The following is a 26,983-nucleotide window of genomic DNA, read 5'->3' as shown; positions in this document are numbered from 1 at the left end:
TCTCTCTCTCTCTCTCTCTCTGTCTCTCTCCCTACCTCCCTCCCTGTCTGTGCATTTCATTATACCTTGCCTATCTTCTACCCACAAGACTTTTCTCCCAGTGCTGAACCCCACTAGTAGGGAAGATTCTAAAACACAACCAGCTTCTCAGTTACTTTACTGCCTGCATTATAGAAAGAAAGGAGGACTTAAGCATTTCATCTACAGCCACAGACATTGCAAGAATTTCTCCCAGCAACACGGCTCCTTTAGCTTTATCTGCAAACTGCAAGCAATGAAGACACATTCCTTTCGATGTCTTACTTTCTGTCAGACCTGCATGCTGAATCAATGTTATAAATCTATATAGGCAATATAGCAGAGAGCTTTGAAATCAGAAAGACCAGCTTCAATGAGGGTCAACTAATTACAGTTTTTAACCTGTCTCTGATTCATTTTTCTCACCTGCAAAATGCAGATAATGCCTACCTACCTCATTTGCTTAGAGTGAAGAATAAAGTCATTTATATGAGGTTCTTGGCCCATTTAGAAAATGGCAATGACTATATCATAAGATGATGGTGATGATGGTGATATTAAAGGAAAAAAAATTCACAAAGCCACAAAATTTAGGAAATGAAAGTATTTATTAAGGTCAAAAAACATAGTTTAGCTCCATAATTATTGTCATAAATATTAATATTAGCCTTAAACTCAAATAGCAATATATAATGTTTCTATAAATAATCCATTATAATAAAATTGCATAAATAAAATGTATATTTATAACATTAAATAAATAATAAATACAAGATATTGATTATATAAGCATGAAGTTATTTGCGAGTTTTCTTCCTCTAAAGGAATGGGAAGCAATTTTTTTGTGTGTGGGGATAGACAATTGCTTTAAAACAAATTACTATCGGGTGTAAAACACCAGCTAAAATAAAATGTTATCAATAAGTCTCTTTATGCTTGGAGGTCCACCTTCCGATCATATAAACACAATTTATGTTGTTTTCCTTTTTAAGCTAAGCAGGGGGTTCCATGATGATGGAATTTAGATTCATATTTTCCTTTTAATAAAAGAAAACTTTAGGGGATCTTATTGGTATTTCTAACAGGCAAGAAGGGTTAGTCATTCATCTTCCAGCTTTGCTCTGGTTAAATGCAGGCATTTCCCAGGGCCATGAACAGCAAATCCAGTTCTCCAATTACTTTGATCTCTCCAGACTCTCCAAGCTGTGAAAATAAGAATACGAAAGTATTTTAGCATTTACACTGTGTTTTCCAAAGAGAAACAAATTAGAGGGAGACAGCATGATTAGGTTTCTGGAAACAGAAATTAATTTTTAGCCTTTTGAAAAAGATTAATAATACACTTTTAGCAAAAGTATAATATGTTTTGCCAAAGACCTTAAAACTGTGGTTATGGGAATGGAGAGAACAGCGGCAGGCATTAATTGCAACAGGGCCTCATACGAATGAACCTGGACACGCTAACCAGAGCGACCATGTCAAAGCTATGCTGGGATTTGGGGGATCCCGAGCACCACCAGTTATGTCTTGTCCTGTCAACTGTCTATGACCAATTACGTATAAAATCTCAGCTCAAGCAGCCTTGAACCAAAACCACACATCTAGCAACACATTTATGCTTTTTCTGTTCCCACGTATTTGGCAAAGAAAAAAAAAAAAAACAGGTTTTCACTTTTAAGGGAAAAAATATCAAATAAGTCCTTTCCAGTTGTTTTAATTAATAGAAAGCAAGATGCAGGTCCTAACATCCAATTCCTTTCTCTTTCTTCCAAGTAGTATGAAAATGAACCTTAAAATTCAATGGGATAGAGAACCCAAATTCAAGCTAAAACATCCTCTTCTGAAATTCATTTAATTGGCTAAACTTGCTCTCAATTATTTCAAGAAAAATCTTCTCCTCTTCCTCTATTCCATCATCCCCTTTCCAGGCTTCCTTCGGCATAGTACCAAAGGATGCTTCCAAAACTCCAAAGAATTTTAAAGTTCCTCTTGCTCTAGGAACCATAGGCTATATCCAGTGTCCTCTCTGCTTTTATAACTGAAGTGACAGAAATTTATACCTCCCAAGACTGCTCTCCCATTTGAGCCATCTCTGACTAGTTGAGTTTTCTCTAAGTAACTTTTCACTTTGGTGTGTGCTTTCTGGAACTACCAAAAAAAAGCACAATCATTCTTCTATGTGGCAACCCATTGCAAATATGAAAGTTGATTCTCTCTAAAATGGATGAAAGGTTTTAAAACCTGTTTTCCCACACAGATCACCAGCAAATGTTTTTCACTCCCCTTTTATAAAGACAACAAAATAAGCTGACATTGGGAATTTTAACCAAAAAAACTTCTTGGTTACAGCACACTAATATTCATCCCTCCACATCTGAGTAATAGTTCTTTAACAAGAGAACTCATCTTCACAATGGAAAACTACAAAGCCTTAGATTATCAAAGGAAGAAATGATCATATTCATTAAAATATACCCAGGAAAATACACTTTTTTAAAAAATTAAGATTGAATTGGGGGGGCGGCGCGATTTGAGGTTAGGCTTGTTACAGAAAAGTCCATCAACTAGAGCCTTCCTATTTCTAAGTGTTTAATTACACCTGCATAGAAAGGCATCTCTTTCTCAAGCTACAAATGACTCCTCTAGCTTTGTGATGAGTCACAACTGACAGTCTGAGGCATCTACTGTTGTTCTTTTCCCCAAATAGCCCCCTGAGGATATCATTCATTGCAGAAATGTGTGCTAGTTCAAGGTAGATAGAGTCTCACTAGGATTTGTTGAAGGAGGCAGAAAGAAAACTAGAAAGGAAGGGGGAAGGGAGAGAGAAATAAAATACAATATCCAATTCGGACTTCCATTTCACTATGATAAATCCATTACTAATGTTTTCACTCTATGTGAAACTGTATAAAAAATATGAAGGTTGTTCACTCCTGCTTCTAAACTGAAACTAATAGCTGTTGGAGGTTACATTAGGATAATTAAATCTAAGTATCAGTCACCCCAGAAATTTGCTCTATGGCAAGTCCAGCTCTTTTGTTATTGATTTAAGTCTATTTCTCTAAGTTTTAAATCATCAAATTAATGGCTTCAAAACTCACTTCCCATAAATGTGCTCAAGGCACTTCTCTGTTTTTGAACAAGTGTTTCTTCAAAGTACATGAGTCAACAGGAATCTGAAATTTCCCTAAGAATTAATAGTACTAAAACCAAGTATCTATTGCTGATGGAAAAAAAGTGCTGACCCAGAATTCAGAAGCCCCATGTGCTAGCCCTGGCTCTGTCACTCGACATCTCAAGGTTATGGGGTAAAGAGGATAAATGACTCAAGCTCCCAGCCAGCTCTAGAATTCTATGATGTGCACAATTTGAAAATTTATTAAGAAATATATATTCACACCCCTATATGCAGGCACCTAAATAATCAACCTGATACTAGGAGAATCAAGTAGAAATCCCAAAAGCAGAAAAAGAAAGGAGACAATGGCATTTGTCTCTCCTATTCAAAGGTTTGGCATTAATAGTTCATGGCCATACCTTTTTCACTGTGTCCTTCAGCTTTTGCACATTTCTCTGGATATGTTGGTCATCACCCTGAATATGCTACAAAATAAAAGCAAGAGTAACTAGTTTAACATTGTAGTGCTCAAACTTAATGAACCTCAGCCTGTCTGTCTGAGGGGCGTTACAATTCACCTGGAATCGAAGCTCTTACTAATTTTGCCCACAGTGACCTAGATTCCACCAGTGGCCTAGATTTTCTGAGCTTTTGAATTCCTCTGGACACCAACATCCAGTCACTTCCCTTACATGGGACGTCTATTCATCTTTAGGAAATCCTACTGAGGTTTAAGCTTGGGGAAAGAGTGGACTAGTTTATGCAGATTATCTCTGGAATAAAACCCAAATCATACCTCATTAAAAACGTGATCAGAACAAGAAAAGTACATAAAACAGCTTGCATGAAAAGTAGACCCTCCTCAATAAATACTAGGTCTCCTTCCCTCTGCCTACTCCATTTAAATCTTTTTTTATAGTTTTAAATGTTCAGAGGCATCGGACTCACACGCCTCTGATTTTGTCACTTCCCATGACATCAAAAAGCAGCAGTTAAACCTTCCCACCTCCCTCTTTTTCTCTTTCACTTTCTCTTTCTTCCTATCCCCACCCCCCAGCACATTTTAATCAGTGACCCATTTCCACATCTAGGGTTTCTTTTTTCCCCTTATAGCTCTCAACACCTTCCTCATCATATACGAATTGAGTTGCTTTTATCCAGAGCCAAACAAATAAGGCTTCCATGCACTTGTTTTTCAGACCCCCCGTTCACCACCATAAACTCAAAATGTGACTCAATTAAAGCAAAACAAACACTCTCCTGGGAATAATATTGCTGAGGCACCTCTTACTGCCAGCATTCTAGGGGAGGGAGAAGGTGGAGGAGAATGGCAATGGGGTGGGAAGGGGACCCCAGTGGAAGAAGGCAGCTGGAGGTGGGTGGATTTAGGTTGGGAGAAGAACTTACACATTGGCTTAGCTTGTTGCTGAGCCTGGTCAAGAAGGATACCACCTCCTGCATATAGGGCTGGAATTTATCAGACTGGGGGAGCAGCACATCTTCAACAGTGAAGTTCAGCACCTGCTTCATCAGATAGCAGCGCTCTCTCATCTGCAAGGCCAAAGTCAAACAGCAGGGGTCACAATAGGAGGACATGCAGAAGATGCAAACCATCATCACCACCACTCCAAATAACTGTGGATGGCACACTGCCCTGCTTATCATAGCTTACATTGACACCGTGGTAAAGTTTCTCCCCAATGAGACGGACATCAGTGTTGTTGTCTGCCATACTGGCCTGGAAGAGAAAAAAAGACTAAGTGCCTGGACACTGAGGAGACAGAAGAAAAGTCTGTAAGTAGAGATGTATTCTACCTTCCAGCCCCTCTCCCCAGAGCAACCCTATAAAGACTACAGGAACAATTCAGATATGTGCAGGAGTTTAAAAGAATGCACTGAGGAGTAGAAGGGGTAATGAATAGTTAGACGGGCTGCTGAATGGCTCCTTTTTGGGTAAAACTCAATGTTATCTCTTCTAAAGGCCAAAATGGAAGGTCCTCTGGTAAAACCAGGTCCCTAAACAGTCTATGAAGGGACATGGGAAATTATCTTTGATCTGCCAGTGGGGGTAAATGTTGAGTTCTTAAAGATCTTAAAGGTGTTGTAAAGAATAATTTAAGGCTTATTCAGGTTCCAAGTAGATAAGATGAGAAAGAGAGAGATTGAGACGAGTACCTCCTTAGCCAGCATGAAGGTCCGGTTGGTGATATAAGGCTCGTGGAAGTTGGACTTGGCAAGCCTGCAGTGGGAACTGATGGGCACGGCGGCTCCTCCCTGCACCAACAGGGCAATGAGAAGAAGGCAGCTGGCAGCCAGAGCACCCATAAGGGAAGAACTCACAGATTTCTGGGTGGTCATTGTAGACAGCTCTAACTTGAGCAATGGGCAAATGAGAAGGAGAACCTGGTATCAACAGAACAAAAGACAGGCATGACATGAGGGAAAAAAAAAAAGTCATTCACACCAAACAAATCAATTTAGCAAGTTTGCTGAAACACTTACCTGTTTCGATGCTACTTCTTGTGATGAGAGGGGTAAAAGCCGCCGCTTTTATAGCCCCCAGGAGACCATTTTTTTTAATCATGAAAAATATGACATCAGCAATTATCTAATTTCCAGCACTGTCTTCTGAGAACTACCTAACCACCATCGGAGGCCACAAAACACCACCTCCCATCCTTCCCACCTCGAGATGCAAGTGTTTCCCTAAAACGTCACTATTAGGACCCAGAAGGTGCTTTCACAGACATATCCTAGAAATTTTCTTAACCCTACATATTTTTCAAAGAAAATAATTGCTTTGTCTTCATACATTCCAGATTCAGTATGGTATTCTTTGATCTCCTATAGTAACTGAGTAAGCATTTTGGTCACGGACTCATTTTCCTACCAGCTTCATAGATTTTTATCTCATTAGACGTGTTCAGAAATAAAGGACACATGTCCTAGATCCTCTGCTTCAAAGGCAATGGTAATGGTGGCTTGGAGGTGATTCCATTTCTTTAAAACATTTTTGTCTCAATTTTTTAACATGTGGAATCCTAAACAAGACATATTTTTAAAACAGCAGTGTTGGCTAATCTAAGTACTGTTTTCTTCCCATTCTGGGACTTTTTAAAAAGCAATCATAACAATTATGGTAGCTTTAAATTTATCTTAAAATTTTATTCACTGAATTATAGTCAATACCAAGCTAAATCTGGAAATAATAATGCTGAGCACTCTGGTCACCATTTTTCTTAAGATGCAAGTATTGTTTAATCAAAGAATACAGAGGATACAGTAGATATGAGCTCCTTTTGTTATTTTATCTGGGCTCATTCTAAATACCACACAAGTTAAGTTTCAAATTAATATTTCCAAACACCTCTCATCATCACTTATATGATATAAATGGATTTCTGAAGAAAAGAATCTGGCAATATAATGGATACAAGTTGCTTTAAATTATTAAAACTACATTGAATCCTAAATAACACCTAAAAACTAGGCTGGAAACCATCCTGAGGTATAGGGGCAGAAAACAAGTTTTAAGTAAGTCACTAGATTCAAAAGTGACAAAAAGAAGTTGGCAAAAGTTAAAATGTACACAGATGTCCAGTCAGGGCAGACTTGCCCACATGGTTGCCCCTACCACTTAGTCCTCTTCTCCTCACTTGGGAAACTCACTGTTTTCTTTCCACAACTATCTGTTCATCAACAAGTGGTACTTTTTGGTAAACAAGCAAACTGCTTTCAAAATACAACTATCTATTGCTGGGAAAAGGAATGTGAGTTAGTGCAGATTAGTTTAACCAGATGTTTATCCTCTCAACTAGTTAAGATCTGGAGTGTTGGAGAACTGAGGAAGGGAAGGGATGAGTTGTACAATCTTGAGCATTTTGTTCGATGGCACAGATCTAGGTAAGGTGCCATAGTGATGGGTTAGGACGGCTTGAGGACATCGAGCATTTGGAAAGCTGACCTTAGGAGGAAGGAGAAAGATGCAACAGGAAAGGTTACAGAGAAAAATGAAAACTAGGTCTGTTCCAAACTTTTGCTTGGGGCTGCCCATGAGCCCAAGAAAGACAAGGAAACTTTTCTTTATCCAATTCTCTATTGCATGAATGTGGCCATTTTTTGCCCAGAACTCTGACCAATTAAGCTATATTATGCACTAGAGTTAAGCTATACTATTGAATTAAATAGGTTTTTGTTGGTTTGCCTGGGAAACTGAGAAATATAAGTAATATTGTTCCCCGGGAGAAATGTTTTTTGACCTCACTGAGTTGCAAGCTTTTGAGAAGAAGTTCTCTGCCTCTCTCATCTTTGTGTCTCCCACACTTAGGCTAGTGCTGTCCAGGTAGGAAGGACTCACTAAAAGCATATGGAATAAATAGACAAATAGATACATGAATTTAAACAATTTACTAAATATCTTAGGGTACACACATAAAGGTAATTCTGGACTTGTCTTCACAGTACTTCTCAAATTGGTGTTCAAGCCAGTCCTATTTGCCCAACTTCACTATTGTTCCTAAATAGGAAATAAATAGCTGTGCAATGAGAATAGAATGCCAGAAAATTGCAAAGCTGTCTTTAATAGCAACAATATGATATTCATTATGTTCCCGATGGCCCAACTTGTTAATGAGGCCAAGATCTTAGGTTTTAGTGCACTTGACTAAGTGAAAAACTGTTCTGGGCTGTTTGCAGATTCCTGAATACTAGGAGTCTGAAAAATGTTAAATATTAGAAAAGATTATGGATATCACATAAAATGGCTCCTGAAAAAAAAAAAAAATAACTGGAGACATATGAGTACTGAATAATTTCAGATCACAAGAGCCTTCTCTTCAGTTGTTTCCTTGTCATTTTTCAAGTCTCTCCTAAAACCTGGGTACTTCCTTCACTCTAGATAAACCCATGGTTCATCTTGGATGCAAGCAACAATCTATGTCTGAAAAAGCCACCCAGAATCCCCAAGCAGAAAGTAGGCTTTTTCTGTCTCCTTCACCATCCTATCACTAGCAGCTAAACATGGCTGGCATGTAGCAGATGATGAATAAAGATTCAGTGAATGCATGAATTAAATTACTTCCCTACTCACTAGGAGAAGGAAGCCTTTTCTGATATCTCAGGTGAAAATTTTTGAGATTGTCATACTTCTCAGCCCAAAGCACATTGTTCCACACACGGTCCCTCTTGTAAGTGTGCATGTGTGTCTGTGTGTGTCTCCACTCTCATGGTTCTCCTTCCCTCCCCACCAAACACCTCCCACCCCCATCTCCACCTCTACCCCTGCCATAAACCAGTGCTCTAATATGTTTGATATGCATTTCTGAATATGTATTTATCCTTATAAATCATGAGGTACTCTTTAGTTTGTGTAGGTATTTTCATTTTATAGGAAATGTTCTTTCTTACTTTTGCACTCTGCGCTCTCTGTGTTGCCCTGTGTAGCTCATGCTTCCAACATGACACTCCATAGTGTGCACCCACCATATTTTATGCACTTATTACCCCACTGCTGGGCACCTGGACTGCCTCTACTTGCCCATTCTGCAGACACTACAGCACTGAGCAACCTCATCCAAGTCCTTTTAATGGCCTTTTGCAAGAGTATCTTTGGAATAGTCGTCTAGGGGTATATTGACCAGGTCATATGAATATGTTTATTTACTTTCACTAGATACTGCCAGGTTGTTCTCTGGAAAGGCAGCATTCATTTCTCTCACATCTGTGAATCAAGATTTCCGCTTCCTTACAATACTTAGTATTATCCATGCTTAGAATTAACCAACTCTTTTGCCAGCTTTGGCGGTTTAAAGTGATATCATCTTGTTTTAATTTGCATTTTTCTTAATATACTTGTTGGGATTCTCACGTTTGTGAGTTGACATTTACATTTTATGCCCATTTTTGTGTCAGGCATTTAGTCTTTTTCTTGCTGATTTTTAAGAGTTCCCTATATATTCTAGATATTCCTCCCTTGTTGGTTTTAGGCATAACAAACTCTTCTTCCAGTTTGTGTTTATTAAATTTGCTTATTTGTTCTTTGTTGAATAGAACATCTAATTTGGATGTAATCAAAGACTTGTTCTCATTATATGGTTTGTACTTTTCGAGGTTTTGTTTTCACCCCAAGTCACAGATAGGTTTTATTTTATATTTATTTAAATATATTTTATTTTCTCTTATATCTTTTATTTTATTTACTCTATGGTTTTATCTTTCATGATTGGGCTTTAAATGCATTTTTGAATGTACTGGAAACTAGGGAATCCAATTTTATTTTCTTCACATAATGACCCAGTCTTCCCAACGCAAGCTACTAAACAGTGAGTCCGTTATCATGTATGAATTTCCCATATATAGACTGCTATCTCTGAGGTCTTTATTTTGTCCCATTAGTTTTTTCTTTTTTTCTTTGTTCTTGAACAGGTCTCACATTGTTTTTTATTACTGAGGCTTTATATCTGGAAGGGAAAGTCTATCCTCTTTTCAGGGTTGACTTAGCCATTTGTGGACCTCTCGCATATATTTTATATAAACTTTATAATAAATGTATCAGGTTCCTGGAAAAATACACGAACAAATTTCTATTGTGTTGTCATTTAACCTACAGACTAATTTGGGGAGAATTAATATCTTTGTAATGTGAACTCATTCCATCTAAGAGCATTAACCATCTCTCTACTTTGTAGTGTCTTTTTTATACCCTTTGTTAGTGTTTCAAAATGTTCTCTGCTGAAGTTTTGTACATTATTTTTAATCCTTAGTTACTTTATAAGAGAAATGAAGTGGTAAGCAGGCATGAAATCACATTTCCCAGGGTGTGAATGAATATGGAGAAAAGGATCATTGGAAAACTCGTGCCTGAGAACATGGAGAGTGAGAGCTTCTCTCCAGGGTCGGTGGAGGGAGGGCATGGAAGCATCCAGCAAAGAACAAAAGCCAGAAACTGGGGTTTCCAATGGCAAAGTTTATTTACTACACTGTTCTGCCCAAAGTTGGCCCTGACGGTATTCAGGACACTTCGTATCATGCCCAGCCCACCCCACACCTTCTCTGTTACACCCTGCCCACAAAGACACTTGTCAACCACAGCCACCTTTCCCTGCTTCCTGGTGGGTGAAGCTTATGAATCAGTGCTCCATCTCATCTTAAAAGGAAGACCATACACACTGGAATAAGTCATAAAACAAACAAGTAGATTCTCCTCTCTAGTAACACCAAGTACTGAAATCAATTTAAATGATAGAAGAAAGAACATTTAAGCAAAATTTTTACTACGTTACGTGTAGAAACAGAATTAGGCATTTGTTTCCTAATATCTTCCCTTTACTGTCATTGATTTTAAAAGACCATAAGTACATCTCATTCCCTCTTTTTATTTATTCTTTTGACTAGTAAACAGGTTAAAAAAAATTCATAATTCACATTTGCTTATACCATAGAGATTCAAATGCATAGTTAATTAACTATTATCAATGATTACTTTATCCCAGTTCTCTAACAAATTCTAGGATCATTAATTTTTCTCACGATCATTTTGCACAGGTGGAATATTATTATTTAGCATTATTTAAAACCTAATATTAAAAATTCATATTCAAAACTCTATGTATTCTGGTGCAGTTTTACCAAACCTGCTCAGCTTCTGATAGGAAAATTATGAGCCATGTGAACTAGACATTGCCTATATTCTCACAACTCTCTTGAACTTTTTAAAGTATGAATGAACAAACACAGTTCTCAATTTCAAGATGATTTGGTTTTAAAACATCACAAAGGTCAATCCTGAGAAAATGTCCCTTTTCCTTTCTCTTTGTCACTGTCCTAATTCAAAAACTGTGTCTATGCCACAAATAGGGTGAAGCATTACTGATCTGGCTTAGTTGAATGAGATGTCATTCTGAATTAGGGGCAGGTCTGAAAGGCAGTATATTTTAAAAGAGATGCAATTTTATTATTTCTTCCAAATTCTTACAATCAAATAAACTAAGCTAATAATAATTTACTGTGTTTAACAAATATCTGTTTTTTTTTACTCTTCTAATGTTTCATCAAAAAGGGATTCTTGGGCTCATTTTTAATACTTAAAAAAAATATACAGTAATAGAGAACATAGTAATTGTGTTGGAGTGGCCTTAGGATTAATGTAAAGTGAGCTTACTTTTGAGACAAAACATTGATGTATGTAAATACTGATCAGAGAATTGGAATTTAAATTTAACTGACATTAGCTAATTAATATGCCTTTATTCTGTACTCAATGTGACAAATATTGTGGACTATCTGCCATATGCTTAGTACTGTCTTAGGCTTTGGGGGATATAAAATGACTAAGACATGGCCCTGTACTTAAGGAGCTTATTAATATAATTCATTCTACCACATTTTTAATGCAAATGCTATACCTCAGGCACAGGACTGGACACCAGGGTTGCACAAATGAAAAAGGCATGTTTCTTGCTTTTGAAACACTCAGAGTACAGGGGAGATGACACTTAATCAAAAAGAAAAATTAAGGTTCTACATGATATTATCCCACAAATATAAATTAACATTAAATAGAATAAAATATGTTACAATGAAATTACAACCTCTGCAAAAAGGCACCTGATTAGAAACTGATATTGAAAACTCATCCCAAGACTTCAAAGAAGACATTGGATTCCAGAGAAATTTTAAATATTAGTATTTGGACCAGTTGAAAGAAAGGAAGAGGGCTATCAGGAAGAGGAAACAACAGAAACAAAAGCTTGCAATGGGGTTGGTAGAAGAAAGAGAAAAGACTCCTTAGATTAATGCGGAATGTATGTGTTGGGTGGTGCTTACAAAGAAAGGTGGGTAGGGAGGGTGAGAATAGGCTTATAAGCAGCTTTGGCTGCCATCCAGAACAGTCTGGAGTTGATATGATGGGCAATAGAAAGCTGTTATGAGCAGTCGAGCACGGAAGGGACTCATATAAAGCAAGGCATAAGAAGAGAGCCTGAAAGTTATCAGAACGTGAATTGGAGAAGCAGCAACCAGCATCAGCATAACCTGCCAGGAGGCTTGAGACACCAGCATGAGAGTCATTTGTTACTATTAGTGAGGTGAAAAGCAATGTAGACAATGCCCAGTACCCAAAAACACTTGAGCCACTGATGGGTAAGCTTCAGATTTAACACAAGTTTAAGTCCGTGACTCAAAACATTCTTTTAAAACTTTGAGGCAATTCAGTAGAAAAAAATGTCAACTGTGTTAAGGTGTTCGGGGAACGAGTAATTTTTAGAGTTGTCCCATACAGTGCTGGTGCTCAGTCAGAATGACCTAGCAAATGACTGGCATATCCAAAATGCTAAGATGGCAGAGGGAAGTTCTTGGGAAAGATGCTGCTTCTTAGAAGAAAAAGACAAATAGAATGGGAACTTCTTACTCAGAGGGAAATTTAGACCATATTTGAAGACTTTGGGCAGAATCGCTGATTATACCTGCTGTGCAAATGCCTCTCTCCTCTTGACTGATCATGGGCCCAAAGTTTCGCATCTTGTCTTCTGGCCTTACTCCCCGTCTGGGAGTAGAGGTTAAATCCTGCTGCCCCTGCTGAAAGGGCAGAGGGGTGTGAGACTGGGAGAGGGCTGCTGAGGGCAGCGAGATAAGGTGTTTGGGAAAAGAGGACAAAGGGAGGTGGTGCCTCGGGGATTCCTCGGGGATTTCGCCTTCGCAGAGATGGCCTGTGGACCTAAGTGAGAGAAATATTAGTGCAAACAAAACAGTAAGTTGGTTGGCAGAGGCTTTTTGTTTTCTACTAGTTGTTTTTTGGCAACTTCTCGACACAACCTGAGCAAGATCATGCGTGCACTGAGTAAGATCAAAACACTTTTGTTCTTCATCAGAGATTCAGACAATAAGGAGGTAACTGAGTAATGAAGACTGATTTCTTTGGCTTCAATGCCTGCTCCCCCCACCCCCAGGCACTGCCAGTACAGAAAAGCATCCCAGAGGTGATTTGTGGCTGAATTTTACCCCAGGGTAGGACTTTATCCAAAAATATCATGGAAGTGAGAGGCTCCTGCCTAGGGCACACAGATTTCTGATTTATCCCTTTTTACTCTCTCTCACCCAAGATGAGTCAAGGAAACCAACCCTATCATGGCCAACTAATCCATACCTAGGCATTAATAGTTAAGAAAACCTACATGCAGACAAGCATTTTCACAAGATTCTTTAACATCTTAGCTTAAAGGAATGGATTGATTGAAAATTGTGGACGACATAACAGGCCTGTAGAGGAAAGTTTTTGGATAAGTGCCTCTTTGCAATTTTCCATCTCTTACACATACATATTGGGCTAGGCCTTTCTGACTTTCTCACACCAATAAAATTTCTAAGACCTCTTTGGAAATATTTGCAGTTGCATTCATTGCAATTGAGAAAGAGTAAGAGGTACTTTGATATTTTTGCATAGGATTCCAGAATGTCTGCGTGCATCATTTGACCCCAAAGTTGATTTCTAGAACCCTATGGCATACTTCCTTCCAGATAGCGATTACTTAACTCCCCAGGATGTCCAGAAACCTCTTCCTGAGACTGCTCTGAGAATGTGCTCTAATGTTATGTTTGCCTGTGGGATTCCCCCGTGTCACTCTGGTGGTTTAGTATTCTCGACAATGACTTATAGAATGAGAGGATTGGGGGAAAGAACTGGAAGCTAGCATCACCTTACCTCAAGAGCCACAAATGTTTCCTTCTTTCATGTTTTCTCACCCACAGATAGAACCAAAACTCTACCTTGATCTTTTGAGATAATCCACCTTCCTAGATGTCTACATTTGTTACACTGGATTGCTAGACAATTTATTTCATTCATTAGTGAAACCATAGTCAAAGTGGCAAATGCTTCATTCATTAATATATGAAAACTGGCATTCCAAGGGGAAGATCAGCCCTGAAATTCCGATCAATCTGAAAATGACCTTTCTATGAATTTACCAAAGGTGACTTCTCCTTACAAGCCAGTTTCTCAAAAGAACATTTATTGAGTGGCTACTGTGTGCCCAGTCTGTGCTAGTCCCCATTACATAGGAGGAAAGAAATATAAGGAAAAGTTTCTCGTATTCTAATCAGATTAGTGAAACATAAGCACAGAGAAGAAGCAATTGTGAAGCATTATGTTGACAAAGAGAATAGTGACATCAACTATGATAGAGATTCATATCAGAGTGAGAAACTTAAAGTTGTAAATTTATTGTTAAAAATCCCTCTTTGCTTAGAACTCATGCCATGTTATTCTTTCTATTTCTATTAGAAAAGAGAAAGAAATTTGCCCTTCAGTGTCCAAGTGAAGCTAAAGAGTCATCATTGCCTGTTCACAATTTCTGCCCCCAGAGACAGGAAGAAAGGGAAGCAGAATGCAATGTAATAACATTCCTTTAAATAATCACCATGCAGGCCAGCCAAGACACAGCTGAAACACTGGTACCCCCTTGCATGCCCAGTCCCCAGACTCTGAGAAAGCCAACCAGAATCATTTATACAATCAGAGAATCCCATTTAAGCAGAGTGGAAGCAGTGTAAGTAAGAACTGTATGCTGCTTTGCACTGTCACCAATAGAGAACCAAGAGAGAGTTGAAACCCTTTGGTCATGGTTACAAGACTACGTATTTGTCAAAATTCATAGATCTGTACTCTGAAAAGGTGTAAACTTTACTATAGTAAATTTTACCTTAATAAACCTGGAAGAAAGGGGAAGAAGATATAAGAAAGAAAGAGAAGGGGGGGAGAAAGAAAAAGAGAGGAAGGGAGGGAGAGAGGGAGGGAAGAAGGAAGGAAGGAAGGAAGGAAAAGAAAGAAAGAAAGAAAGAAAGAAAGAAAGAAAGGAAGGAAGGAAAGAAAGAAAGAAAGAAAGAAAGAAAGAAAGAAAGAAAGAAAAGAAAGAAAGAAAGAAAAGAAAGAAAGAAAGAAAGAAAGAAAGAAAGAAAAAGGAAGGGAGAGAGAGGAGGGAGGAAAGAAAGGGGGACAGGGAGAGAGGAGAGGGTGATAAGGAGTCTGGCATTCAGAGTTTTATGTGACAGTTCTTTGGTGGTAGAGCTGTGTCCAAGCAGAAGCAGAATATCTTCATTCACTTAGTAAATATTTACCGAGTTCCTAATGAGTGTTCTTCACTCTGCTGGACACTGTGGTAACAGCTGCAATAGATATGACCCTGTCCTCGCAAAGAGGACCTCCAGATGAAAGGGTCATTCTTATACTGTGTGTCAAGCGCTATGAGAGGAGGTAAGCTCAGTCCACTGTAAAAGCACACAGAAGTTGTACTTACCCCAGACTAGGTAGATATTCCTGGAAGAAGTGGCACTTAAGCTGAAACCTGATGGATAAATGAAGAGCATATGAGGGTGCCAGTTTCGGGGAGTGGTGTGGGGTGATGGGTAATGGTGAGAAGTATGAGTGAGGAAATAACATGAGGGAAGGCCTGGAACTGAGAGGGAAAGTGGTGTGTTCAAATGACTGACATGAGTTTAGTATGACTCCAGTGCAGCAGGAAAAGTAGCAGTGTCTTTCCCAGATGTGCACATGGCTCACTCCCTCACCTCCTCCAGGTGTTTGTTGCAAGGCTCCTTCTCAGTGAGACCTTCGCTAATCACCCTGGCAACTTCCAATCCCCACTTTTTTTTTTTTTTTCTGTATTAGCTATCTACTGCTGTGTAACAAATTGCCCCCAAAATTTTACTTGTTTAAAACTACAAACATTTTCTATCTCACACTGGCCCCGAGTCATTCATGTGATTGTAGTCAAGCCATCAGCCGGGGTTGCAGTCATCTTAAGACTCGACTGGGCTGGAGGACCCCCATCCGTGGAGGCTCCCCCACACTGCACCTGGCTGGAGGCCGCAGTTCCTTGCCACGGGGACTCTCTCTAGGGCTGATCATGACATGGCAGCTCACATCTCCCAGGGTGTGTGATCTAAGAGAGAGAAGAGGAATTTGCAGTGCCTTTTATGCATCCAAAGTCACACACTATCACTTCTGCGTTATTCTATTTGTTAGAAGTGAGTCATTACGTCCAGCCCATACTTGAAGAAAGGAGAATTAGCTCAGCCTCTTGAAGAGAAGAAAATCAAAGAGTGGGTGGGCATATTTAAAATCACTACATCTTCCATGCTTTACCTTCCCATGTGGCATTCATTACCACCTGACATAATCTATGTTTTACTTGTTTATTGCCTGTCTTAGACCACTAGAATATAAAAATATATAGAATATGAGGGTATATGGAAAATCTGTATTTTCTGCATGATTTTTTCTGTAAACCTGCAATTTCTCTAATTCAAGCAATTATTTAAAAATGTATCTCTAGAATACACAGTAGAGTATTGTTATAAATAACAATAGAATAACAATAGAATTTGTTGTTATAAATCCCCAGTTCTCAGAACAGTGCCTAGAACACAGTAATCACTCAGAAAATATTTGATGGATAGGTAAATAGAAGAGTAAAAAAGTGAATTAATGAATTAATGAACTGGAATTGAATAAGGAGAGGCCAGACTGTGGAAGGCCTTCTGGAGTATGTCAAGAAGTTTGGACTTTGCCTGAGGAAACATGGGTAGCCATCAATGACTTAAACAAGTGTCTGGCATGCCATGGACTTTGCAGAGAAGATTCTTGCACTGGTTGGGGCTTTTGAGCTACATGTTTCTGAGGTCCTTTCTGACTCAGAGTGTGACCCAGATGGCAATGGCACAAGCTTCACTGCTAGAGATGTGACTCCCTCCCCCAAGAGTTCCAGCCATGGTTGAAATTATCTCACAACTTGAAAATAACTTGCTGTAAGTAATTTGTAAATTTTAGCATTCTACACTGAGCTATAAAGATCTAAGACTTTTACAATGCAATCATATTATTAGAGAATAACAAATACCAAAATATTTAAACAAAAGTGTGTTTTTTTGTAACAATTGCAGGGAGAAGGGACAAAGCTAGAAAATATACTTTCAAGTGTCATGGGAAAGCCAAATAGCATCAGCTACAGTGCTTAACCAAATCATTAATTGATTGTTTCAGACAACATTTCCACCCCGAGGTTGAAGAAAAGCAAAATCCTCCAGAATAAACCATAAATTTTTTCCTAGAGCTTTCTGCACATTTTCATACCACTTAAACAGAAATAAATAATCTTAAAAGTGAAGGTCCCCTGTAAACCCACCCATGAGACAAAAAGTAAAGGTGCCCTGTAATCCCACTCATGAAACAAAAACCTCTTTAACAGTCTAGTGTATATTCCTCCACTTCTTTTCATTGGGTGTGCAACTAGATTATTCTTATTTTACAAAACTGGAGTCATGCTATGCATGCTGTTTTGTTTGATTCCTTGTGTGTGCATGTGTGTGTATGTGTTTAAGGTCCAGCCTCATTCAATATAACTATTTTTTTTAAAAGTCAAAACATGGGAAAAAATATTTTTGTGCCTTAGTGGCTCCAGATTATCACCAAATAGCACTGAGAGTTCACATCCCCTACAACCATGGTTACCTCAGTAAGCCCATTAATTTCCCCCAAAAGATAGTAATGTAAAACTTTTTTATGGAAAAGATGCTTTTTTACCTACTTTAAGGCAATTTGGATTTTTCTTCAGTGCTGATGATGGTTGTTGTTGCTGAAACTCGGGGAATGAAATGAAGACTGGCTAAGCTTAGCTATGTTCCACAAGGCAAAGGAAAGGGAGATCATCTATAATTCCAGGAATTTTCTTTCCAGGGAATGTGGCCCATGATGCGGTAAGAGAAGCTAGTTACTAGCATGACTTGTGATCGTATCCATTGATCAATCATATATACACTGGGTAAAAACTGCACATGGTCAGCCCTCAAAATCAGCTCAATCCTTCTTTTGGCAAACATCTGTTCTGCACCTATTACATGCTGGGATTTTGGCTATGTTCTGAAGATAACTTCAAGTTGTTTAAAGTCCACGGTGAAAAGTCAGAGGTGGCATTCTCTGAGAATAGAGGAGACATTATGAACTAGAGATCCTCTGAGTGGAGGTTTGAAGGAAAATACAAGTCACCCAGCCAAAGAGGGGAGGGAAGTACATCCCAAAAAGGAGGACGCCATACACAAAGCTATCTTTGTTAGGTGAGGCTGAGAGGGGTAAGCAGAGAGAGATGAGGCTGGAGAGAAAAGCACAGAGCATGTCATGAAAGGTTCAGCGATTCCTGTGAGTTTGCACTTTACCCTGTGAGCAAAAGCAAGTCACCGTAGAATTACAATGCAGGGAACTAATGCGATTCCATTTATTTTTCAGAATGACATTCTGGTGGGAGTGAAGAAAACAGTTTGGGAAAGATTGGAGGTAGAGAATCTAAATGCAATAATTTAGGCAAAAGATTACAGGATGAGAGTGGTCTTAAGCGGCTTCTATTGGGGTGGAGAGGAGATGGATGCAAAACATATTAATAAGATAGGTCTAGGTTAAGTAGAATTTAAAGACTGATGGGACATGGAGATTGAGGGAGAGAAAAAAGTTGAGGATGACTACATTTTCTGGCTTGAGTAGCAGACAGATTGCTTTGTTTTTTTAACAGGAAGATGATCTTTATTTTTTTAACTAGAAACAGAGCAGATAGCAAATTCACGAGGTATGTTTTGATGACTATTTTTTAAATCAGGTTTCATAACAATAATCAAAATTGACCCTTAACTGCACAGATATTTTGGTCACTATTACTATCTTCAAGGGCACAAGAGTCAGCAGCCTAAAGTAACATAAAGCTAATGGTTATAAGAGTTTTCGATGTGCTAAAAATGTAGCACACTGCGTTAAACTCTATCTTTACATTTCTTGATACTCTTCTTAAACATTGAACAATTATTGTTATTCAGCAAAATATCAAACATGCACACAGAATACTACCTTTATATATTGACAATACTAAATTAAGCTCTTTTTTTCAAAAAAAAAATTCGATGAATCATGATTCCAGACTCTATTAGTGTTAGTGGTAACAGGCAAAACTGACTTTGTTTTTTAAGATTAAATCAGTGGTCAGCTGTGTGTACCCGAATTTTCATCTTTTATTTTCTTAATAATTTTACTACATTTCATAAGCCCTGAGTTATTAGATAACCTGCTAATGATTGTAGACTTTTACTTTATACTTTACTCCACTCAATTTGAACCCCACCTAATAAGTATTTAAAGTTATATACAGATGGTTGTAACTACAACAATGATATAATTTACTACTAACATAGATTGTTAAAAAGGCCTATAAAAATTGCATATTTTATGCATTTTTAACTTGCTAGGAGCAATTCTTAAAATTACATCTATAATTCTATAATCCTGTCAGTAATAAGTGCTTTTCATTTTGCTTACAGATTTACTTTTCCCCCCTCTTGTGAAACAACTCTTTTTTTCTTCCCCCAAACATAAATGTTACTGTTTTCCAACCAATAGGTACTAAGAGAAACTAGAATTTAAATGGCATATTAATAACTGTAATGCTTACAGAGAAATAGACTCACTATAGGCATTCAATAAATGTTTGTTACATGTGGAATAAATGTATTGTAAGGCAGTTGTTTGAGTCATATGCTGTCCAACATACACTGTAACTAAATTTGTTTAACTAGGGAATTCAGGTCACCAGATTTAATTCAAATGTAAATCCAGGCATTTGATAATAAAAAACAATTTAACAATTCTCAGAAAGAGTAAAGTTAATCATAGTTGCTACTGTAGTTGATAGAAAAAAAAAAGGAATGAATTCCTTTCTGTTAAATTCTTTGTGCAACTAAATGAAGGGAAGAGATAAAATATTAAGTATTGGCTAAGTCTTTATCATTTTCTCCACAATCATCATTGCAGCTTTTTGACCTCTATTCTGTTAGCTTCTCTAGCTGAGAGAGAATTTTGCCATCTGAATGTATTTCCCTACCTCCATAAGTACCTAGTGTTGGTGAAAAGCTGCCATATCATGCCATATTTCTGCATTTAATTTTTGCTAACATTCAATTTTCCTATTTAAATGATGCTGTATAGGATATGAAACAATCTGTCCACTTACTATATGAATACTTGCTTATTACATTTTTTGTTGAAAGCTTTGAAGCATGTTATGTACTTTTCATCTAGTGCATTAATAAGAAACTACTACTCTTTTTAGAAAGGATACACAGACAAATTCTAAAGTTAATGACTTTTGCCTGACATTTTTGATAAGACATGACTGTATAGAAGTAGCCAGGGACTAAATCACAAAGCCTCTTGTGTTCTATTGTTTAGTAGTTAGGATTTCATCCTCTCTTAATATCATTTTCCTTTCATGGAAAATGAGTGTAAGTGTATATAGTGTGAGGATTACATACAGACAATGTGTGTCAAGCCTCTAGCACAGTGCCTGGTATAGAGAGATACAAAATAAATATTAGTTATTACAATAATAGAACTCTCACTCTGGACTCAGTGTGAAAGATGGGCCATCATAGGAGTAGGAGTGGAGGTACAATGCTGATTGCAGGGAGAGAACTTGAGAAACCAGTGAAATATTCCAAGCAGGCAACCATGGGGCCAGATTTTAGAGGTAACAGTGGGAACAGAGAAGAAGAGAGCAAGCTGAGAGGTGTTAAAGAGAGGATCAACCAGTTGGGGGCTGGAGGGAGGGGGTAGGGAATCAGAGAAGTCAAGAAAGATTCTCCGATTTCTGACTTACTTGCCTTGGTTTGTGGCACCATTTTTTAAACTGGAGACCATTCTGGGAAGAACAAGTCAATGGGGGTCATAAGTGCAATTTTGAACTTTGAATTTGGGGGGCCATTAGAATACCTTTAGGCAGTTGGATATACAAGTATAGAGCTAAACAGAAAGTTCTGGAGTCCTTTCTGGCATAGAAGGGGGACTTACAGAATAAGAAGAACAGTGGGACCAGAGCATAACCCCAAGGAATTTCAGTGTTTAAAGAATGGTAGAGAAAGAAGAGCTGGACTAAAAACATATATGAATATGTATATATTCAGGAGGAGGACTGATCATTCTTGAGAGAAATCTTGCCATGGAAGCAAACTATTAGTAAAAGGTAAAGGAAAAATAATTAATAATGTCATGTTCTACATAGAGCTCAAATAAAACACAGACTCAATAGAATCCATTGTATATTGTGAATAGAAGGTAATTGGTGGCATTTGTTAGAGCACTTTCCTGGGAGTGGTTGAGGCAGAACTTAGTTGCTGTAGGTTAGAGAATAATTGAGAAGAGAAAATGGAAGAAGGGTAGACAGAACTGTTTGTAGAAGCTTGGCTGTGCTATTTGGAGGGCAATACCTTCAGCACTGAAATGTAAACTTCATGATGGCAAGATTTTTTGCCTCTTGTATCCATTGCTGCCTCCTCAGCACCTAGAACAGTGTCTGGAATGTAGCAGGTGTTCAATTCATATATGTTCCTAGTGGGTCTGGTCTGAGAGAGCTGAGGGGGATGGAACTTTGAAATCAGGTGCCCACTCCCTAATTTTACAAATGAGAAAACTGAGGCCCAAGAGGTTAAGCAGTCTGTCTACAGTCATACACCTAACCAGCAGCAGAATTAGGGTCATAATCACCAGACTCCTCCCTCTTACAACAGTGTAGTATTTTTTCTATACCATGGGTCCAAAGATAGGAGGATGGAAATGGATGGGAATCAAAAAGAAGGAGAAGGAGAAGGAGAAGAAGAAGAAAAGAAAAAGAAAAAATAGAGCTCTCTGGCTACGGCAACAGGGATTTCAGCATACAAAGAAATTGGGTAGGATTCTTAAGTGAAGAAAGCAAACTGCAAAACAGTGTGTATAACATGAGCCCATCTTTGTAAAATCAGAATTGTCTAGTTAACACACACGTATTGAAAAAATGAGGGATGACTAAACTGTTAAAATGGTTTTCACTGCAGGGTGGGATTACAAGGGACTTTCACTTTTAACATTTATATTTCTGCAATGGTTTAATTTTATCTAATGGGTATATATTACTTTTGTCAAGAGGAAAACAAATAAAAGAAATGCCTGTGGACCACAGTGGAAAGTCCATCCCTCTCAGACCTGGATTGTGCTGAGTTGCCTAGGTAGGAAATAAGTGGATCATTAGCCAGAGGGAAAAATGAGTTTTGTGAGGACACCTGCCACACCCCCAAAGAGCCACTGAAAGTCTTCTCAAAAACCAGAGGGATTTTGAAGGAGAATGGGAGAAGATAGAAAAGTTACTGCAAAGTGCAAGACAGAGAAGGCGGTGGGAAGAAATGGGGCAGCATTCCCACTGCGGGGGCCTAGAGTGTGCTAAAAGCAAACCACATATAGTCTAGGGATTAATAATATGGGCACCTACTGAGAAAGAAAACTTAGAGGTTTGTAGTATCAAGAATAGAGGGTTTCCTGCCCACCTCCACTCCCACCTCCTTGCCCAGCTCACATTCACAATGCACGCACAAATAGCTCGGCCACGCTCCGGCTGAGTGCACAGCTAGTAAGTGCCTAAACCTCTTGGAGCTAACTGCATCAGGGCCATTCAAGGATTTAATGAAGTGATGATGAGCCAGAGACTCATAAGAAACCATTATTATAGTAGCTGAGTGAAAAGGCAATTCTTATATTGTATGCACCTCGGGGAGAATTCACAGATGTAATTTGTGCTACATGTACACTTTCTCTTAATTAGATGCTGTTCTACAGCATTGATTTGGAAGTGTTCTGCCTGAAGACGATGCTAGGGAGCTTCCTACACAGTGGTTATGTTTCTTAAGAACATAGTGGACAAAAGATGGCTTAGGGGGCTTGTTAGCCAAAATTCAGAGGGCACTCCCTTCTCTTTTCTAGGCTCTAAATTAATAGGATCTTTTCAAAAGGCAGTGAGCAAAAAGTTTAGAACTCTGGGATACATGTCAGGCATTAGACTTTCAACAAAGATAACATCTGGCAGTAATTCGATGTCACTTGGAATTGTTTCAAAGGTCTAATTTAAAGAGGAGACCACCTCCCCTCTCACCCCCACCACGTACTCCACATACTTCTCGTGCCACACCCCATCTTAGGAGGTGTAAAACAGCATCATCCAGCATCCAGCTTCAGGCACATATTGCTCCCACTGCTGCTTCCCTTGCAAGGTGATTAGTGATAGAGGTACCCTGGTACTAACACATACTGATGTGTAAAAAAGGTGAGACTTTTATACTGAAGGTAATTGATAAGGACACCTTCCTTTCTCATTTGAAGTACTAAGAGAAGGACTTCCTCTCTCTCTTAAAAGAAATATTGCAAGGATATTAGAATGTGCCATAAAGTCTCAATAATTAAAGCACTTTGACGTTATTAGATGAATAAATGAATAGACCAATGGAAAAGAATAGAAAGTTGAGAATTAGATGCCTATAGGGATTTAGCATATGCTAAAGGCAGCATCTCCAATCAGTGGGGTCAAGATAGACTTTTAACAAAATGGTACTGGGGTAATGGGGAAGTCAGTTGCAAAAAGACAAAGCTATATCCATAACTAACACAATACTTATTGGGATAAACTCCAAGTAAGCCAGAGACTTAAACAGGGAGGCAAAAAGCAGCCATGAGAGTGCTACTAGAGAATTTGAGTGAATTCCATTATAACATTGGAGTAGGGAGGGCCTCTCTAGCTGTGACTCAAAATCCAGAGGCATGAGAAAGTATAATGCTAGAATAATGCTGCATTCAACTACACAGACAAAAACAAAAACAAAAACAAAACAAAACAAAAAGCCTTCTGAATGGCAAAGACAAAAAAAGAAAAGAAAAAATCAAGAGCAAAGTCAAAAGTAATTGATAAATTGGGGAAAAAAAATTGTAGCCTGTATCCCAATATATATTTTTCACAGAAAAGGGAACACAAATGCTCTTAAATACCTGAAAAGATTCTCAGCCTCAGTCATAGAAGATAACTGCAAATCAAAACTGCCATTTCTTGCCTATCAGATTGGCAAAAGTCAAAAGCGTGTCAACACACTCTGCAGTCGGTGGAAAAAGAGGTTCTCTTATATTACCGGTGGGGGGGGGGGGGGCGTTATGAAGGACAATTTGGCAATAACCATAAAAAACGCATTCACGATTCCAGCAGGGCGCACAGCCACAGCGGGAGTGAGTCACAAGCACGCGCGCGCGGATTCCTACAGGCGAGGGGACGGCGCCGCCTCCTCTCTCCGAGAACCAGGCGGTGCGCTCCAACGGGAGTGACCCTGGCGGGGTGCTGGAGCCCTGAGTCAGCCGGGTCGGGTGTCGGGGGCCAGGGCTGGGTTTCCGTCATACAGGGCAAGACCCTTACGCGGGCGGGGCTGCTTCTCCTCGGGACAGCTCACAGCACTCTGGCCTGTAGCAGCTGTGGAAATTTACTTTTCAGTGCTGCAGGCTGTTAACGGGACAGACGTTCGGTTAAAATGCACTTTCTCCAGCTTTGCACCTGTGGGTGACGCTCTAACAGTGACCTGGAATTTCCATCCTCAAGATGCGGGGCCTGAGCAGTTTGTGTACTCCTACCACATGCAGCCCTTCCAGCCCACGAGTGGGCGGGTCAAGCACCGGGTGGTCTGGGACGGGGACCCGGAGCTGTAGTACGACTCCATCATCCTCTGGGAGCTGCAGTTTGATGACAATGGGACATACAGTTGCCACGTGAAGAACCCACCTGATGTTGATGGGCTGATAGGGGGGATCCGTCTCAGTGTCCTGCACACTGCACCCTTCTCTGAGATCCACTTCCTGGCTCTGGCCATTGCTCCTCCCATGCATTGATGGTTCTAGCAGTAATTGTGGTGGTCCTCTACCAGTATTTCCAGAAAAAGCAGTGGGCGGACAGAGCTGATAAAACGATGGTGCTAAAATCAACAGAAGAGGAAAGCTCCACCAAGAAAAAAAGGTCTGTTTATTTAGAAGACATGGATTAATACTTTAGAAGGAGGCTGAAGATTTCCAAGAACAAGTATCCTAGGATAATTAATGGAAGTTAAAGGAAGCTTTTCTTTGCCTTTCCCAGTTGTGGCCTATCTTCCAGTGAACTCTGCAGTACATATCCACCTAGACAGGCAACACCCCCTCTGAAGCCAGCATAGGGCCCTCTGGAGCAGATGCCACCAGACTCACAACAGCCCTATTATTAAGATTTTATTTAGTTTTAGAGCATAAATATTTTTCAAATGCTCATAAGCTATATTTTTGCCCTTAATCACTCCTTGTAGATTATAATGTGTATACACATATTTTGGCATCAAATGAGGTAAAAGTCAACTTGTTTATCGTGACATTTCTTTTAACGTAGTTTCTTTAGAAGCAGTACTCTTGCTACTGAAGTCAGTGTGTTTACTCTCTGCCTTCTCACACTCTCAGTTGAAAGGTGATCTAAGTCTCCCAACTGTTTCTGATTGATTAGCAGGAAACTCTAAATTCGCTGTTATGGCACAGTTTGATATTTATGGCTTTCCTTAATTATGGGACACATCCTCTTTTATTGAATTAATTTCTTTGAATATCCCAAATGATAGTTGTGTTTTTTCATCTTTCTGTTAATTGATCCAAGCTTTACATTAGCACAAATCTAAATCTGAGTAACTAGGAAAGACCACATAAGTGCTAATAGACTGACAAATGCCACTTCATGGTAAATCACTTGCCATCTTTATTCTGTGTTGTAAGAAATATTCAACAGTTCAGGTCTTTCATGAGCTGTGATTATTTAGCCTATCATGTTATCCTCCCCACCCCCACCCCCCAATTCAAGTATCTGTAACACAGCAAAGTCTATGCTCATTTGTGGACTGAGATCATCAAGCTGTTAAACAGAAGGTTTCTTAAGTAGTATATTACAGCTTTGCAAATTTAAGTCTGGTGAAAGATCAACCCTAAATGATGATAATTTTGTATAGCATAAAACAAATTTCTGAGAACTGGAAGGGATTATTTAAAATTTTCTTTATTTTTTTGTTTTACTTCACTAGCCTATTTGGGGGGGAAGGAGTTTGGTATGGGACAAAGAAATACCAAAACTCCTTTAACTGAATGAAATCAATTTTATTATTCTTTTTTAACCTTGTACTGGTAGATAAAGCAAACTGTGTAAGTGGGCTCTGGAAAGAAGTGTGCCTTTTTAAAAGTATTCAGTTTCCCAGTGTCTTTCCAAACATAAGCTACAGCACCATGTGTTTAAAGTATAGAAAACATCTAAAAGTTTAGGGCCAAGTGAAGTATTTATAGCCTGATATTTTCAGTTTTCACTGACTGGACTGCAGATGTTACTTCTTTTCACCAACTGAAATTTTTAAATAGATTATCTGTATTTCAGGAGTAATTTCCATATGAACCTTGGTTTTGAAATTCATTCAATTCCTAACTCATTTCACCTTTCTACTATCTAAAACAAGTAAAGTTTCAATGCTAGTTTTGAAACTAAAAAACAAACACATTCACCTAGAAATCCCACTTCTGGGAATTTATCCGACAGATATAACTGAATTTTTAAAAAGTCAACTATACAGGTATATTCATTGCAACATTGTTTTTAATTACAAGGCTGCAAACAGTATCTATTTACAGGGACTAGTTAGATACACTATGGTATAGCCACACAATGGAATACTATGTAGCTATAAAAAACAGAAAGTAGAAGCTCTCCACATACAGATACAGAAAGATCACCAGGATGTATTAAGTAAAAAGAGAAAAAGTGAAGTTTTGTTTAGAAAGGAAGAAAATATATTTGTATTTGTCTATACTTGCACTAAAAACACTGGATGAATACACAAGAAACTAATAAAAATGCTTACTAATTTGGAGGGAGAATCAGGGTGAACAAGGACAAAGGGTGGGAATATAACAACTATACATATAACCTGTTT

General features: G+C 38.6%; 1 protein-coding gene and 1 pseudogene across 3 annotated transcripts; one reads left to right on the top strand and one right to left on the bottom strand.

Moving 5' to 3' along the window:
• Positions 1-706: 706 nt before the first annotated feature.
• Positions 707-24,813, bottom strand: IL22 (interleukin 22). Of its 3 annotated transcripts, none has more exons than XM_037845955.1 (9): positions 24,781-24,813; positions 15,985-16,071; positions 15,427-15,474; positions 12,598-12,848; positions 5,312-5,539; positions 4,809-4,874; positions 4,544-4,687; positions 3,556-3,621; positions 707-1,221 (listed from the first exon to the last, which is right to left on the bottom strand). In XM_037845955.1, the coding sequence occupies exons 5-9, from the start codon at positions 5,492-5,494 to the stop codon at positions 1,144-1,146; spliced, it is 537 nt and encodes a 178-aa protein (XP_037701883.1). In that variant the 5' UTR covers positions 5,495-5,539; positions 12,598-12,848; positions 15,427-15,474; positions 15,985-16,071; positions 24,781-24,813; the 3' UTR covers positions 707-1,143. The 3 variants fall into 3 exon arrangements, with proteins under 3 accessions (XP_037701883.1, XP_037701882.1, XP_037701884.1); XM_037845954.1 differs by having other exon boundaries at positions 12,598-12,709; XM_037845956.1 differs by lacking the exons at positions 15,427-15,474; positions 24,781-24,813 and having other exon boundaries at positions 12,598-12,709.
• LOC119542656 lies at positions 15,307-25,039 on the top strand (annotated as a pseudogene).
• Positions 25,040-26,983: the final 1,944 nt, after the last annotated feature.

The sequence above is a fragment of the Choloepus didactylus genome, chromosome 8, assembly GCF_015220235.1.
Source record: "Choloepus didactylus isolate mChoDid1 chromosome 8, mChoDid1.pri, whole genome shotgun sequence".
Classification (NCBI taxonomy): Eukaryota; Metazoa; Chordata; class Mammalia; order Pilosa; family Megalonychidae; genus Choloepus; species Choloepus didactylus.
This window is presented reverse-complemented; position numbering and strand designations above follow the sequence as displayed.